Source organism: Ursus maritimus, unplaced genomic scaffold (assembly GCF_017311325.1).
Source record: "Ursus maritimus isolate PB19 unplaced genomic scaffold, ASM1731132v1 scaffold_27, whole genome shotgun sequence".
Taxonomy (NCBI): domain Eukaryota; kingdom Metazoa; phylum Chordata; class Mammalia; order Carnivora; family Ursidae; genus Ursus; species Ursus maritimus.
The window spans coordinates 15,706,038-15,719,941 of record NW_024425230.1 but is presented as its reverse complement, the minus strand read 5'-3'; the positions used below and the strand labels follow the sequence as shown (position 1 = coordinate 15,719,941).

The following is a 13,904-nucleotide window of genomic DNA, read 5'->3' as shown; positions in this document are numbered from 1 at the left end:
GAGATACTATTTTCCTCCCCATTTTACTCACAAGGAAACAGGCTCAGAGATGTTAAGTGAATCACTCCAGGTCACTCAGATGAGGAAGAGGGGGACTAGAACCCATGTGTATGGGTTTCAGTTGTGTCTACTCCCATCCCCTTTCTCATGTCCTTGACAGACTGACCACTGTCTGTTGACCATAGACACCCAAAAGACTAATTAAAGGTTGACTTCATGGGGATCTCTAAGAACACTCCACCAGCCTCTTGTACTGCCATCTTTCCCCATTTTTACCAATGACTTAAACGAAGGCAGGAATTGTCTCCTTAGCCAGGTCACAGAAGACATGACTTTGGGGGGATTCCCAATATTTGGAACCTCAGAGTTGAATCCAAACTTCTTTTGATGTGCTGAAACAATGAGCCAACCTAAGAGGGAGAAATTTAATATGGACAAATGCAAGATTCTGTACTTAGGTTCTAAACAATTGTAGAGGTGAGATGAACAGTCCCAACCAGCAGCAGGTGTGTGGTTGCTCAAAGGGATAAGATGATCTTAGATCACAGCGATGGATGTATAATGTTTTCAGAGTCAAGGAGGTCAGCGATGACCTTGCTCAAATCCCACTTGGAGTAGTTTTGGGTCCCAGGCTGGAGAGGGACCACAGTGGCTGAGAAATTCGAAAGTTGAAAGGTTTGGGGAGAGAAGTCTCCAAGGAGCATGAGAGCAATCTTTCTTTAATTAGTAAATATTTATTTGCTATAACCTAGAAGGCCCCAGGCCTGTACTGGGGGAACACAAGGCTTTTGCCCTTGAGGCGCTCACAGATTTGGCCTGCGAGACTCCAGGTGTAGAATGAGGGTTGAGAAGGGATCTACAAGGAGTCAGGCTTCATCTGGGCCCTGGGAAGAGCATTCCAACGAATAGAGGTCATCTGAAATAAGCCTGGTTGCCTCTTTTTCGGGCAGCGTGACTGCCCCTTGCTGGGCCGTGACTTGGGAAACGTGCATCCTACACAGTCAGTGTATGAGTCTGCCAGCGCTGCTGTAACAAAGGACCACGGGCCAGGTGGCCTGAACTGACAACAGAAAGCTATTGTCTTGCACATCTGGAGGCTGGAAGTCCTGAGAGCTCTGAGGGCAGAATCTATTCCAGGCCTTTCTCTCGTGGAGGACGATGTCCATCGTTCTCTATGTGCGCCTGTTTATCTCCAAATCCCCCCCTGCTTATAAGGACATCAGCTGGACTGGAATAGGGGCCACCCTAATGACCTCATTTTAACTTGCTTACCTCTGTAAAGACCCTTGTCTCTAAATAAGGTGGCATTCCGAGGTACTGGAGGTTGACCTCTGCAGATGAATTCTGAGGGAATATAATCCAACCCATAACAGTTGGGCTAGACGGTCCCCCCCAGAGATTCTTTGATTCATCGCACCTGTGCTAGGAGAGTCTCTAACCACTGGGTAACTCTGGAGATTCCTCCCCGACTTAGGCAGTCATGGGGCCTGGGCATCGCAGGGAGAGTGTAATGCAGAGAAAGCCTGCCCTTTGACTCTTACCGGCCCTGCCCCAGACTGAGCAGCTCTTCCAGGAGGCTTCAGGCTCTGCCAGCCTGCAAGAGTGGCACAGTGCCGTGGCAGGCTGTTGGCAAGGGAGGTGAACAGCCCAAGGGAAGGACACCCAGGCGGTTGAATATGGCTGCAGGAAGGGGAAAACTCTGGTCCGCAGATGGTAGTGAATGGCTCAGATTCAATTACAACAATGGGGAAGGCTGTGACCCACGGAGAGGGTGGCCCTCGGGCAGGAAAGCAGCCCGCTGCCTGGCCCATTTAGCCACCCAGACCACAGGCCTGGTGCAGAGGAAGCCTGTGAATTGGTGCTTAATTAGGCACCAAAAGTGCTGAACGTCGGCCGCAGGCTGGCAGAGATCCAGCGGGCATCGGAGCCAGGGCTGGAGCCGTGGATCAGCAGGGTGGGCATTGCCGCCTGGCAGCGCGAGCAAAAACCTGAGTGCTGGACGGGCAAGGGAGGGAGCGTGGTGCAAAGAATCAGAGGCCAGACCAGCACAGGCTGGAGGTGCCCCTCCCAGACATGCCCATCGCGGTCCCAAGAGCGCGTCCCCAGGGCCAGTCCAGGAGCTGGGTTCCGGTCTCCTCCAGGGGACACGGAATGTGCAAGTATATTCCACGGCAGTGCTACATAGAGAAAAAGAGCGAGGTCGGTGGTATTAAGACACAGATGGCATTTCGTCTTTCTTCATAGATTGTCTCTATTTTTTTTTTCAAATAGCAATGCACATAGTAAAAAGAAAAATCCAAACAGTGTAAAAGGATTTAAAGTGAAAACAGAGTGAGCCCTCCTCCAGAGAGGCAGCCTGTTCTGCTGGTTTTCTGTGTGTATTGTTCCAGAAATATCCACTTTTACACATAATGGAGCATGTTTCAAGCATTGAACCTTGCTCGATTCTGGAAATTATGCCACATCAAGACACACCACCTTGCTCTCCTTCACAGTGTCTGGACCGTCCTTTATGGGACCAGAAGCCCCTGGTGGGCATCGCAGGTCTTTCCAATCTTTTGCTGGTATCATCAGTGCTACGGTGATCCTCTTACCCTGACATCTACACACACACGTCCATCCAGAGGCTCGCTCTTTGGGCGTGCCGTCGCTAAAAAGAGAGGCATGTAGGCGTTGTTAGTTTTTACAGAGGTTACCAAATTGCCTCCCTGGAGGCAGGTACCAATTTACACTCCCACTTACGATTATTGAAAAAGCCTGCTTTCCCATAACCTCACCAGCGTGGTAGATTACCAACACTTGTTCTCTTTGCCAATCCCGTGGAAAATGCCATCTGATTGTTGAGTGAAATTGGATTCCTTTAATTATAAATGATGTTAATTATAATTTTCTTTTTCCATTTGGAGGGGGCATCAGTTTAGATTCCAGAATCCAGCCAGGAATTTTCAGCCCCCAAGACGTAGTCTCTCTGCATCCCTGCTGGGCCAGCGGTGATCCCTGTGGGTGAGCGACAGTCTCTCAACTCCCCCAGGGGCCCCCCATGTAGCAGGAGGAAGCCCTAAAGTAATCCGCGTCATGATTTTTCCTCCTTTCTTTTGGCAACAAACGGTCTAGGACACCACCAGCCTGCCTTTCGCATGTGCAGACCTGGTGTTGGCTTAGAAGGGTCTGCGGGAAGGCCAGCCTCCTTGGCTCCTGCCAGTGCCCCCCCCCCCCCCGCCAAGGGGACACTAGCCTCTGCTTGCTCGTTTTCTCTCCTGGCTTCATTCAATAGATTTGTGCCACACCCACGTTGCACGTGAGCCGCGCTGGGATCTGGGGGTATACGGAAGCAGAAGTCGGTCCACTAGCTCACAGAATTGTAAATTGCAGGGGAGGAGAAAGATAAGTAAATGAATAATGATAGCACAGCGTGATAAGTGCTGTGATCGGAAAAGAGCGACATACAGGGCACCAACGCATTCGGGGAGGTCCAGGAAGTGACATCGAAGCTGAGACCATAGGAAGGAGTTGCCAGCCAGGAGAACTGGAAGTTGGTGGTGTCCTGGTAGGAACCAAGAAGGTCCTTACAGCGGTGTGGCTTTGCAGGCCAGGTGGTGGGAGGGAACTCAGGCGCAGGTCAAAAAGCCTTCACAAGCCTGGTGGAGGCCACTAGATATTGTCCTGGGGACTCCAAGAGTCCCAGAGGAGTGTTTGGTGCCATGGTCATCCTTGAAATTAACCATGCTTGCCTGAGTGAAGGACACTGGCTTGGGTAAACATCGAGGCCTGGGTACCAGGAATCAGCCTCAAGCATCCACAGGGCTTGGTCAGCTCTGCAGTCCAGCCCCATATTTTGAGACAAAACCCCCAGCTCTCCATGCTCACAAAGATGGGCAGCCTCATCCAGAGGCTGGATACCAGGATACCAGAGCCCTAGGCAGTGTTCCCAAGGAAAAGACGACAATGGGCTATGGGCCCCCAGACCAGGGCCCAGGCTGCTGATGCAGATAAGGGGAGACCAGGGGTCTGAAGGTCTTGTTCCCGACTTTGCTGCTTATCTCACACAAAGCGTCACCAAGTGTCCCATGGCAACCACCTGTAAGGCTTTCCTGCTCCTTAAGGGAAATATGAGCTATGTCCCACAAAGTGCTTTTAGCATCTTAGAGAAAGCCCTTTTGGTCCCTTTTTCCAACAGTGGCAGCCACTGTGCTTGCCACATCCTGAGCTCAGGAATCCAGAAAGAAGGATAAATGTGCTTTGGAGATGGTTTTGGCAATCCTCATCCATAGCTGTCCATGCTCATAAAACACAGCGCTTAATCGTCTTGGCAATTGGGGTAACCAATTCGAAAAATAATTACTGCCTTCTTTGAGATTACTTTGCCTTCTAATTAAAATCTCAAGACTGGAATATTAAAGGTGCATTGTCAATACAAGGTCCCGGATGCACCCAGCTAACCTCATTTGGGAAGGCAAAATTAATTAGTTTGTGTTTTAACACCCAGCTGTCATCCCGAGGAAGGGAATCGTCTACAAGTCGGCCACACACACAGTCTCTAAATTGGCCAGAGCGACGGAGGGGGATAGAAAGGAAATCAAGGGTGATTTGTTCCCGCATAACTCAGTCAGCTCCCATTACAAGCTGCTCATTAAACAGCGCCCCCGCGTCCCTGTCAGACATGGCTCAGGAGTGTTCTTGTTCACCCATGGAGGCAGAATGGGAAATAAGTGGGTCCCTCTGTGCCACTGAGCTCCTCGTTCATTCTGGAGCCTCCTTTGCTGTTAACACCTCTCCCAGTGACTGATTCTTGGGGGAAAGCCAGCAGCCGACCTGAGAGGGTGAGCCCCTCTCCCTGTCCCCGCCAGCCACAGGTACAAAGCTGCGTGCCCTGCTGGCTTCCCTCTCTCTCCTTTTCAATTTCTTCCTATTTCTCAAAACTGTTTGAGTCAAACGTGCTGAGCCCCAGGGAAGCCAGGATAATCATGGTTCGAGGCTGTGCGACAGTAATGATCCCCCCAGCCCCTTGTGGTTTAGCACAACAGAAGCTGATTTCTCGTTCATGCAAAGGGTGATGCAGGTCGGCACCAGCTCTCTTCCAGCCAGTGATCCAGGGATCTAGGATTCTTCCTTCTTAGGCCGACGCCATCTTTACGGGAGGCTCTGAGGTCCCTGGAGGCAGAAGAGAACGTTGGCCCCCAGGGACACACTTCCTGTCATAGGCTATTGGCCAGAACTGGTCACGTGACCCCAGCCCCATTGCAAGGGATGCTGGGAGATGTAGGAGGGTACGTGGAGTGTTTGTGGAGCACTTCTGTCCCTGCCACAGTGCCCAGGCTGCCCCATGCATGGAGCCAGGTGCCTCTGAACCCCCTACCGGGAGGTTGAGGTATGACCCCTGCTCCCCAGGAGATGCCCGCACTGTTCTGTTGGGAGGCCAAGCCGTGCAGTCGTGAATTATCAGGCCGGATTGATAGGCACAACAGGAGAAGGAGAAGCAAAGTTCTTGCTCATAGGTGAAGTGATGGCCTCAGCGAGAAGTAGGAAGAACAGAGTGGAACAAAAGGAACGTTTCCAGGAAGATGTAGTCCGTGTGCTTAGTTCTGGGGGGAAGAGGAAGACAGCTCACCACGGGGACAGGTGGAGGAAAGTCCCACCTGCGGGCAGGGCACCGCACGTGTCCGTGTAACTCAGACCTCCTATGGATCAGATTTTTCCCTCCCCGTCTCTGAGCACAGCACTGATGTCCTGAAAAGAAATTCATTTCCGAAAGCCTTCTCACGCTAAGGCCTTACAATCAGAAAATAAACAAACCACAAATCCCTAAGATGGCACTTGTGACCGGTGTTAGGGCTTGAATTTGCTCAGGAAGCAAATAGCCCTATGTTCTCTGGCAGGGTCGCTGCAGTGCCTTGCACGTCCCTGGGGAGGGTCCACAGCCGCTACGACCCGCTCACGACCTCCCCGACCCTCCCAGAATCATCATGGGGTGGAAAAGGCCCAAGAACCAGGAGTGGAGAGGCTAGGCTGCATTTTTTTCTAAGCCCTGTCTAACCAGTGGCTCACGGAGCGCCTCTTCTCGGGCCTGTCTCCCTAGACTCCCACGTTTTCCTCTGGAGCCTGAAACAAGAGGGCAAGTTCAATCTACGAGGCTCAAGCATCACCTGCAGGTATGGTCTGTTGACTCATCCAACAGGGCCTCACATGATGTTTTTAAATTTTTCTTAATTAGTTGCCAACATTCAAAAATTTGGAGACATTGCATAAAAATCCAGATCTCGGATACTCAAAAAAAACCAAAAAACAGAAAATTTGTGTCACTGTACTGACCAACAAAAAAACTGGATACCCCTTTAGATGCCACAGTCCCCACCACTCCCTATTGTTTTCCCTACACACATCCCAGCTCCCAGCTCACTCAGTTACATCCCCTGCCAGGACACTGGGCTAGATGAGTTCCCCAGGCTCAATCATCTTTAAAACTTCGTTTTAAAGATGAACGAGTGGGGGAGGTTTTAAAAATCCCAGTGTCCAGCCTACATCCGGAGGTTGCACTCAGGATCACTCCTCGTAAAGCTCCAGGCGATTCAGTGCACAGCCTAGGTCAAGAAGCATTGAGTTAGAACTGAAAATGCAATGGACTAGCTTAACAGGTAGTGAGCTCCCCACTGTCGGGGGTGGTTAAGCCAAGGTGGATGAGCACTTTGCAAGGATGTGTGGGGCGATCCAAACATCAGCTGCTACTCCCCTGGGATTCTTCCCTCCTTCCACTTCCCTGCCTTTGCCCCTCAGTACCCTCCCAATCTCAGCTCAGCCCCATTGAACCTAGAGCGTGCAAGTGATCTCAGAAAGGGCACCTTATCTCTTGAGCCTCAACCTCAGCCCCACGCAGCCCCTGAGCCAGCCCCAGCCTTCATACCGGCTAGCAGTAAGCCTCTCGGCAGTTCAGGGAAGAAATGTTGAAGGTCTGTGGGATGTCCACACAGGCTTTTCCCTATTACTTCCCAATTATGTTTGCGGTTAATGGAGCCATTGTCTGGCTCCCTGCCTTTGTCCGCTCCATCTGATTCTGGGTTGAAAATTTCAGCCACAGGGAAATTTCTTGGCCCAGACAGGATGAAACAAGAAGGGATGCAAGCAAAGTGGTCTTCAACTGACAGGCTTTTGTACGACAAAAGACTGGTTGTCTACAGGCTCTCCTGGAGGTCGGCACAGTGCCCCTGAGAATCACGTGCAGAGGATGGGGTGGGGGGTCCTTGAAATATATTTCATTATATCAAACATTACATGATTTACTAAAATTTTATGGGTTACTATAATCTACGTAACCTTGTCTGCTTCAAAGGCTAACACACACACACACACACACACACACACACACACACACAAGGATCTAAGGTTAACTTTCTGGAATGTCGTGGTGTTTCCTTTTTGGGTCCTTAGAAAGAACCACTTGCAAAAGGAAGGGCATGCTTGAGCTTCTAGAAAATCTTCCCCCTGCCCACCCAGCTTTTCCCTAAAAGCACTGTGAAGAATATGAAACAGTTCCCACTTTCAGCAATATGTAAATGTTTTGCCTGGCATGCTTTTGCTTCTGGCGTGAATGTAACTGGCACGTTTGACTATAAAGTCACACCTGTCACTGTGCTGAGGTGTCATCAGGAGGCGCACTGGGGGCTGGGGGGTGGAGGCTTCTCACAATGGCCGGTGGGGCAGGTGCGATGAGACGCGCAGAGTTGGAGGACAGAACACCATCAGCGTCTGGACGCACAGCAGAGTTAATGATAAGGAATTCCGTGTTTCCACCAAGACGTGTGTATTGCATTTAAAGGGAATCAGCATAGGGTAAGGAGAAGATTTTTATGAGAAATAAAGAGGTTAAACCACACATCCCAGGGAGTTCTAAATCCAAGCAGAACCCCAGTGGAAAGCCAAAATGGTGGCAAAGAGAATGCACGTTTCCCCACTTCTAGAGAAACATCTAGTTTGTGTTGAAACTTGGAGATCCCATGATCTGTGGCCCATCATCGTATAGATGTGAAAAATTAGGCCCAGCAGGGAGAAGTGACCTGCCCAAAGGCAGAGGTAGCTGTTAACAGAACTGTCACTTGAAAACCCGAGTCTAAAAAGTTGGAAGCTCCCCCAGACCTCTGTTTCCCAGTCTGTGGAATGGAGGTGGGTTCTTCCTCACTGCTGTGTTGGTTACGGTAAACTGAGTCCCTCTATGTGCAGAGGTACTTCAGTGCCTTGCCCAGCACTGGGGTCCGTGAGCCCAACACCATGCTCCTGAAATGGGAACTCCCATTTCAGAAGGGGCTATGCCAAATGCCGTGACAGGCCTTGAGAAGAGAGCACGGCAGAAACTATATTCACCAGGCAGAGCGCTGTCCGGTGTCCCCTCAGCTCTCAGGCAGCCACCCATGGTCAGAGGTGGGCAGCCTGCATCCGAGGGTGGGGGTCCTGCGGGCAGGGATGGGAAGGAAATCAGATGATGCTCGAGAAACAGGGAAGTCCGTCTCTGCTGGAGTCAGGAATGGTGATGAGCAGGGGGAAGCACCACAGCACCCTCCACTAGGGGAAAGTGGGGGGCACCCTGCAAGAGCCACCCCTTTATGGGGGGGTCTGCCTATGGCAGCCCAAGCAGCGAGCTGCCACACCCCTGTGTGTCATCTGGCTCTCTCTCGTGCTTCCGCAGCAGAGGCCAGGAGCACAGTTGCAAAGCCAAAAATATCTACCAGCTGGCTCTTTATAGAAAAAGTCTGCCAGGCCCCACTTTAGATTTCAACAGGCCCGAGCCCAGGTCGAGGTCCTGCCCTTTCTACCTAGGTGACCTCGGGCAAGCCACTTTTGTCTCTGAGCCTCGTTTCTGCATCTGTACCTACTAACAGGCTCACCACGCTTCCATAAAAATCCTATATGTGCTGGTTCATAATGTGGAGAACAGTTCTGTTGCTTAATAAAGGCTGGTAGTCAGTCCGCTGTGAAGGGAATGGGAGTCAGTGGCTGGATTGGTCTCCACAGCTCCTGGAGTGGCAGGAGGCAGGCTGCTGGACGGGTTACAATTGTCCTCTTCCTGGAAAAGATGATTCACAAACTCATGTTTCTTTTTGTTTGTTTCTTTTCTCACTTCTTTTTTTTCCCCCCCCAGATACTGGCTGACCAACAAGGTCCACATCAAAAGACCCACCACCGGTCTCTTGATGTACACCCTGGCCACACGTTTCTGCAACCAGATCTACCTCTACGGCTTCTGGCCCTTTCCACTAGATCAGAACCAGAACCCCGTCAAGTACCACTATTACGACAGCCTCAAGTATGGCTACACCTCCCAGGCCAGCCCCCACACCATGCCCTTGGAGTTCAAGGCCCTCAAGAGCCTGCACGAGCAGGGGGCTTTGAAACTGACTGTTGGCCAGTGCGACGGGGCCACGTAAGGTGGGCGCCCCGTGGGACTCAGTGGCTCACATTTCCTGCCAGCTACACCACAGGCAGATGGGAGTCGGGGTGGCAAACTATAGAAGAAGCAGGCTAGTGGTTTTCTTTGTTAAAGTGTAAAACAGTGACCAGAATATATATATCTATACCTGCATATATATATTGACCTGAGTATTTATAACTGTGTGGTGTTCCTCTAGCATTAGGCAGATAAGCCACAGGAAGAAGGTGTGGAGAACCCACCCAAACTGGATTGAGACTCAGTCCACCTTTAGGGGCAGAAGGACTCGACATGAAAAGAAGCCAGTCCCATGACTTTGGATGACAAACTGCGTCCTGGGTTGGAGAGATCTTTGGGCTCATGGATGAATGGAGAGCCCCCTCTAGACGGCTGCCCCCAAGCCTCTGAGATACGCGGATTCCGGGTGAGCCAAGACCCGGAGGGGACCACTTGACTCAAGTCTGAAACGGTGCTGTTGACAGAGGAGGAGGGTGAGAGGTTCAGCCTGGCAAAGAAGTACAAGGACACCAAGCAGCAGAGGCCACTTCAGAGCCGCGAGCCTTGTTCCACGAACTTCGTTCCACGAACTTCGAGTTTAACTGTCCGAGCGATGACCCTCGGTGGACCCACCTGTCCCAGACGGGCTTCCACAGCCATGGAGAGAAGGCTAGAGAAGAAACCATGGACAGTCCATACTCCGGCTTTGCAAGAACCACCAAGAACCTGGACAGAGCAGGCAGATGGCCCTGAAGAGCTGGGGTGTTCCCCTGGCATTTTGGAAAAATTGAGATCTCCGCTCGGGGGCAGCACTCCGCCCCCCAATAAGGCAGAAGAGTGACCAAAACATGGTGGCTTGGTGGGTGTTCTTTAATGGGACTAGAGTCCACCAAGGAGGAAGGGACCCTGGGATTTCACCCGCTGGGTGAGGCCCCTTCCTGCTCTATTAGAATGTCACATGAGGGACCGTCCTGTCCCCTTCTGTCACCAGGGAAGCCACAGCAAAAGCTTGAAAGGGCACCGTCAAGATAAATGTCATCCTTTTTAAAATACATATGATTGCCTTTCTGGGTGCCTCACAGAGCCCCAGAGTGTGAGACCTGAAAGGGTGTTAAGCACCTCGCTTCATTGCTCTCTAACCGCTCTGTTTGCTTTCTACATCGTGCGCTCACGGGGCCTCTGCAGCCAGACTGCTGTGTGCATGTCACTTTCTCGTCATCTTCCTATCCTGATGGTCACGCTAGCCGGCACTGAGCTCCAACACCGAGCTTCTCCAGTCTGCAGGGAGAGGCTCCAATGTCCACCTTACCCGCATCTACCCCTCCTCCCCACAGACGCAATGATTTTAGAATTTCACAAAATCCTTTTTGCACCCTATGAAGATTCATAGTGAAGACTTTTTTTTTTTTTTTAACCCAAAGCCAAATGCAGTATCCAAATACTGGGCATAATCTCCCTGGGGAAATCTGGGCTCCATGCCAATCACTTAGGGGCTGGAATCAGGGGTCACATATAGACAAGCATTAGGCGGCTTTGATTTGTTGGGTGTATTCCCTTGCCTGATAAATAACAGTGTTTTAAAACATATTTGAAAGATAAGTAAAAAACCATTATCTTGAAGGTGAAGGGAGTTAAGAAAAGTAACCGAGATCTGCTCCCAAGCACGCGAGACAGGACATAATCAGCGGCAATTCAGACCAGGACGTTTGCTCTAAATTAATGGTTGGCGGGCAGCGAATGGAGGCGGTGGGAGGATCTCAGAACCATTCACCCCGCACGTGGCTGCTCCAGCTCCAAGCCACGGCTGCCACTGCCACCCTGCACCTCTGTGTTTCTTCCCTTGTTGTCCTTGCTCTCGATGCATCAAGTCTGAGATTTGGGATTTGCATTATAAAATGAATATTTAAAAAAGCAACAGCCCTAACAGCCTCTGTGGGAACTGCGTGGTTTGGACTCCCTCGCAAGAAGCGGAAATAATTAGTATCATATTTTACACTTCTCCGGAGCCCTTCATCTCGAGGATCTCAAAGGCTCTGGAAGACATTTAATGTCTGAAGCTGGCAGTGCCCTGGGGAACAGGTAGAATTGCCTGGGCCTCGGCGGATTAACCAGGACTTTGGACTCCAGAACCTTCCAGTGGTGAGTCCTGAGGGGAGCTGGGATGTCAGGTCCTGGAGTTGGCCCCATGCTGTGTACTGGCCGACAGCCCGTCCTGCGGGGCAGTTCAAGGCCAGAGCTCCGTGGAAGAGATGGTGTTCCTTTTGTCCCATCCGTGACGTGACATCCGTCCTCTGGTCTTAGTTCCTTAAACAGACACCAGTGGCTGTTGAAGCAGAAGGAGCCCTGAGAACCTGCCCCAGGGAACCAGGACCATCCGCAGCCCCCCGTTCCCCAACTCACAGATCCTGCGCTGCCCAAATTCGCTGGCCACCTGATGGCAGGAGCTCCAGGGGCCTGGGCGTCCCCCCCTCCTCTTGCTCCTCACCTGGGCTCCCAGTCAGAAGGCAGCCTGTCCCCTCTGCCTGTTCAGAGCAGCTCAGTGCACAGGTCAGCTAGCCCGGGTGGCCCCGAGGAGTCCCAGCCTGCACCTGTCCCTGCCACCCTGGTCCGCCGCCTTGTAACTGCAGTGGTCACAGCCATCCTGGGAGCAGGAGACCCTTCCAGTCACCTCCTGTTGACCGTTAATCAGTCCCCAATCACCCCGCCATCTCCCACCCTGGAGCCCCTGAGACCTGCATGCTCCTTAAGCCCCCCAGTGACCACCCCCCTCCATCGGCCACCTCCTTGGCTAAAGGGAGGGAGCCATCTGAAACCCTCTCTCCTCCAGATCCCCTGATCCCTTTCCTCCCCACGCCTCTCCTTCCTCCCATTTCTGAGGACATGACATCCGTCCTCTGGGCAGTGACAGTTTCTCACACACCCCAGCCACTCCTCTGTCACCTCTGTCCTCACTTCCACCAGCACACAATCTTCAACCCATTCCAGCTCCTGAAGCCTCTTCCCTCCCCTTCCCTGCACCACCAGCCCCGGAAAGGGGTCTCGGGTGCTTGCGCTGCCGTCCCTCATGACCTGCCTGGTCTCCATGCTCTGGGGACCTGCGATTCAGTGCCCTCCATGTTGCCACAACGTATTGCAATGGGCACTGGGTGTTATACGCGAATAATGAATCATGGAACATTACATAAAATAAAATAAATAAAATAAAATAAAATAAAATAATAAAATAAATACACAACTTGCCATTAAAAAAAAAAGACCCCTTGTCATCACCAAGCTCCCCACATTGCTGGGCTCCACCTGGACACCTGTCCCCTCCCCGCCCAGGATGCCATGTACTCGCGATGTTTCTCCTCCCTTCCCAATGCCTCTTCATTTATTTATGTATTTATTTATTTATGTATTTATGATTTATTTATTGCCACCCTTCCCTTGATCTAAAAGGACCTGAGGTGGGTCAGACCATTATTTCCCCCCTCCACCTTGCCCCACCACACGGACACTCCCTTCCTTGGCGCCTGCCATTGTGTCCCCACTGCACCTGCCCCAGCGGCTCCACAGACTCCATACCTCTGGAGCCAAGTTTATCATCCCTGCTTCCCCTTCCTCCATGATCCCCCCTCTCCTTGCTAGAAGCCCCGTGAGCCTCTCAACCACCCAAGTCTGAGACCCTACAGTCACCTTCGACCCTTCTCCATGGCTTCCCTTGTCACCCCTCCCCACCAGCGCTGCCCTTGCTTGCACAATTTTAGCGGCGCTCTCTTCGCCCCACCCTTTCCCCTCTGGGCATGCTGGCACACCCCCGTCCGTCCTGCACATGCGTAGTGATTTTTATCTCCAGCCATTCACAAACCTTTAAAAGCTCCCTAGGCCCACAAAATAAGGTACAAGTCTCCATCCTGACATTGCAATCACCCAATAAGGCCCCGTTCCTCCTTACACCCTGCATTGGTCCATCGAGACTCATCATTTCTGGAAGGGGTGCCTGGTTTTCCTGTCTCTGTGCCTTTGGCCTTGCTGTTCTCATCTCCTGGGACCCTCTCTTCTGTTCCCTTCAAGGCCCCTGCAGAAACCACATCTTCCATGAAGCCTTCCCTGATCTACCAACCACCGGGATCTCTCCCTCCGCTGAACCACCGTAGCACTTTATTTGTACCTTTCTCATGGCACTTACCATACTCTGCCTTGTATTATAGTTATTGTGCACTTGTCCTGTGACCGTTCTTAGATTGTAAGCTCGCCAAGGGCAGGGATTGTGTTTTATTCATCTGTGTCCTTCACGGCGCCAGGAGTGGTGCAAAGCACACAGCAGTTGCTCAATAAATGTTTGTTGGATTAAATCCTTGATGCCTGTGGAGGGCTATATAATTAATGAATGAAGTCATTTTGCATCTGTAATGTTGTAAGAACTTCCAAAAAAATCATATGAGTTGGGCAGACACAGAAATCATTATTCCTCTTGGATGGGTCATAAAATTGAGGCAAAAAAAAAAAA

At 51.5% G+C, this 13,904-nt stretch overlaps 1 protein-coding gene across 1 annotated transcript in view; it reads left to right on the top strand.

The window, feature by feature from the left end:
* Positions 1-9,667, top strand: part of ST8SIA2 (ST8 alpha-N-acetyl-neuraminide alpha-2,8-sialyltransferase 2) — a 63,738-nt gene extending 54,071 nt beyond the window's left edge. The window contains exon 6 of the mRNA XM_040642610.1: positions 9,128-9,667. Coding sequence (XP_040498544.1) covers positions 9,128-9,413 — 286 coding nt within the window. The 3' untranslated portion in view covers positions 9,414-9,667. The remainder of the gene's footprint in view (positions 1-9,127) is intronic.
* Positions 9,668-13,904: the final 4,237 nt, after the last annotated feature.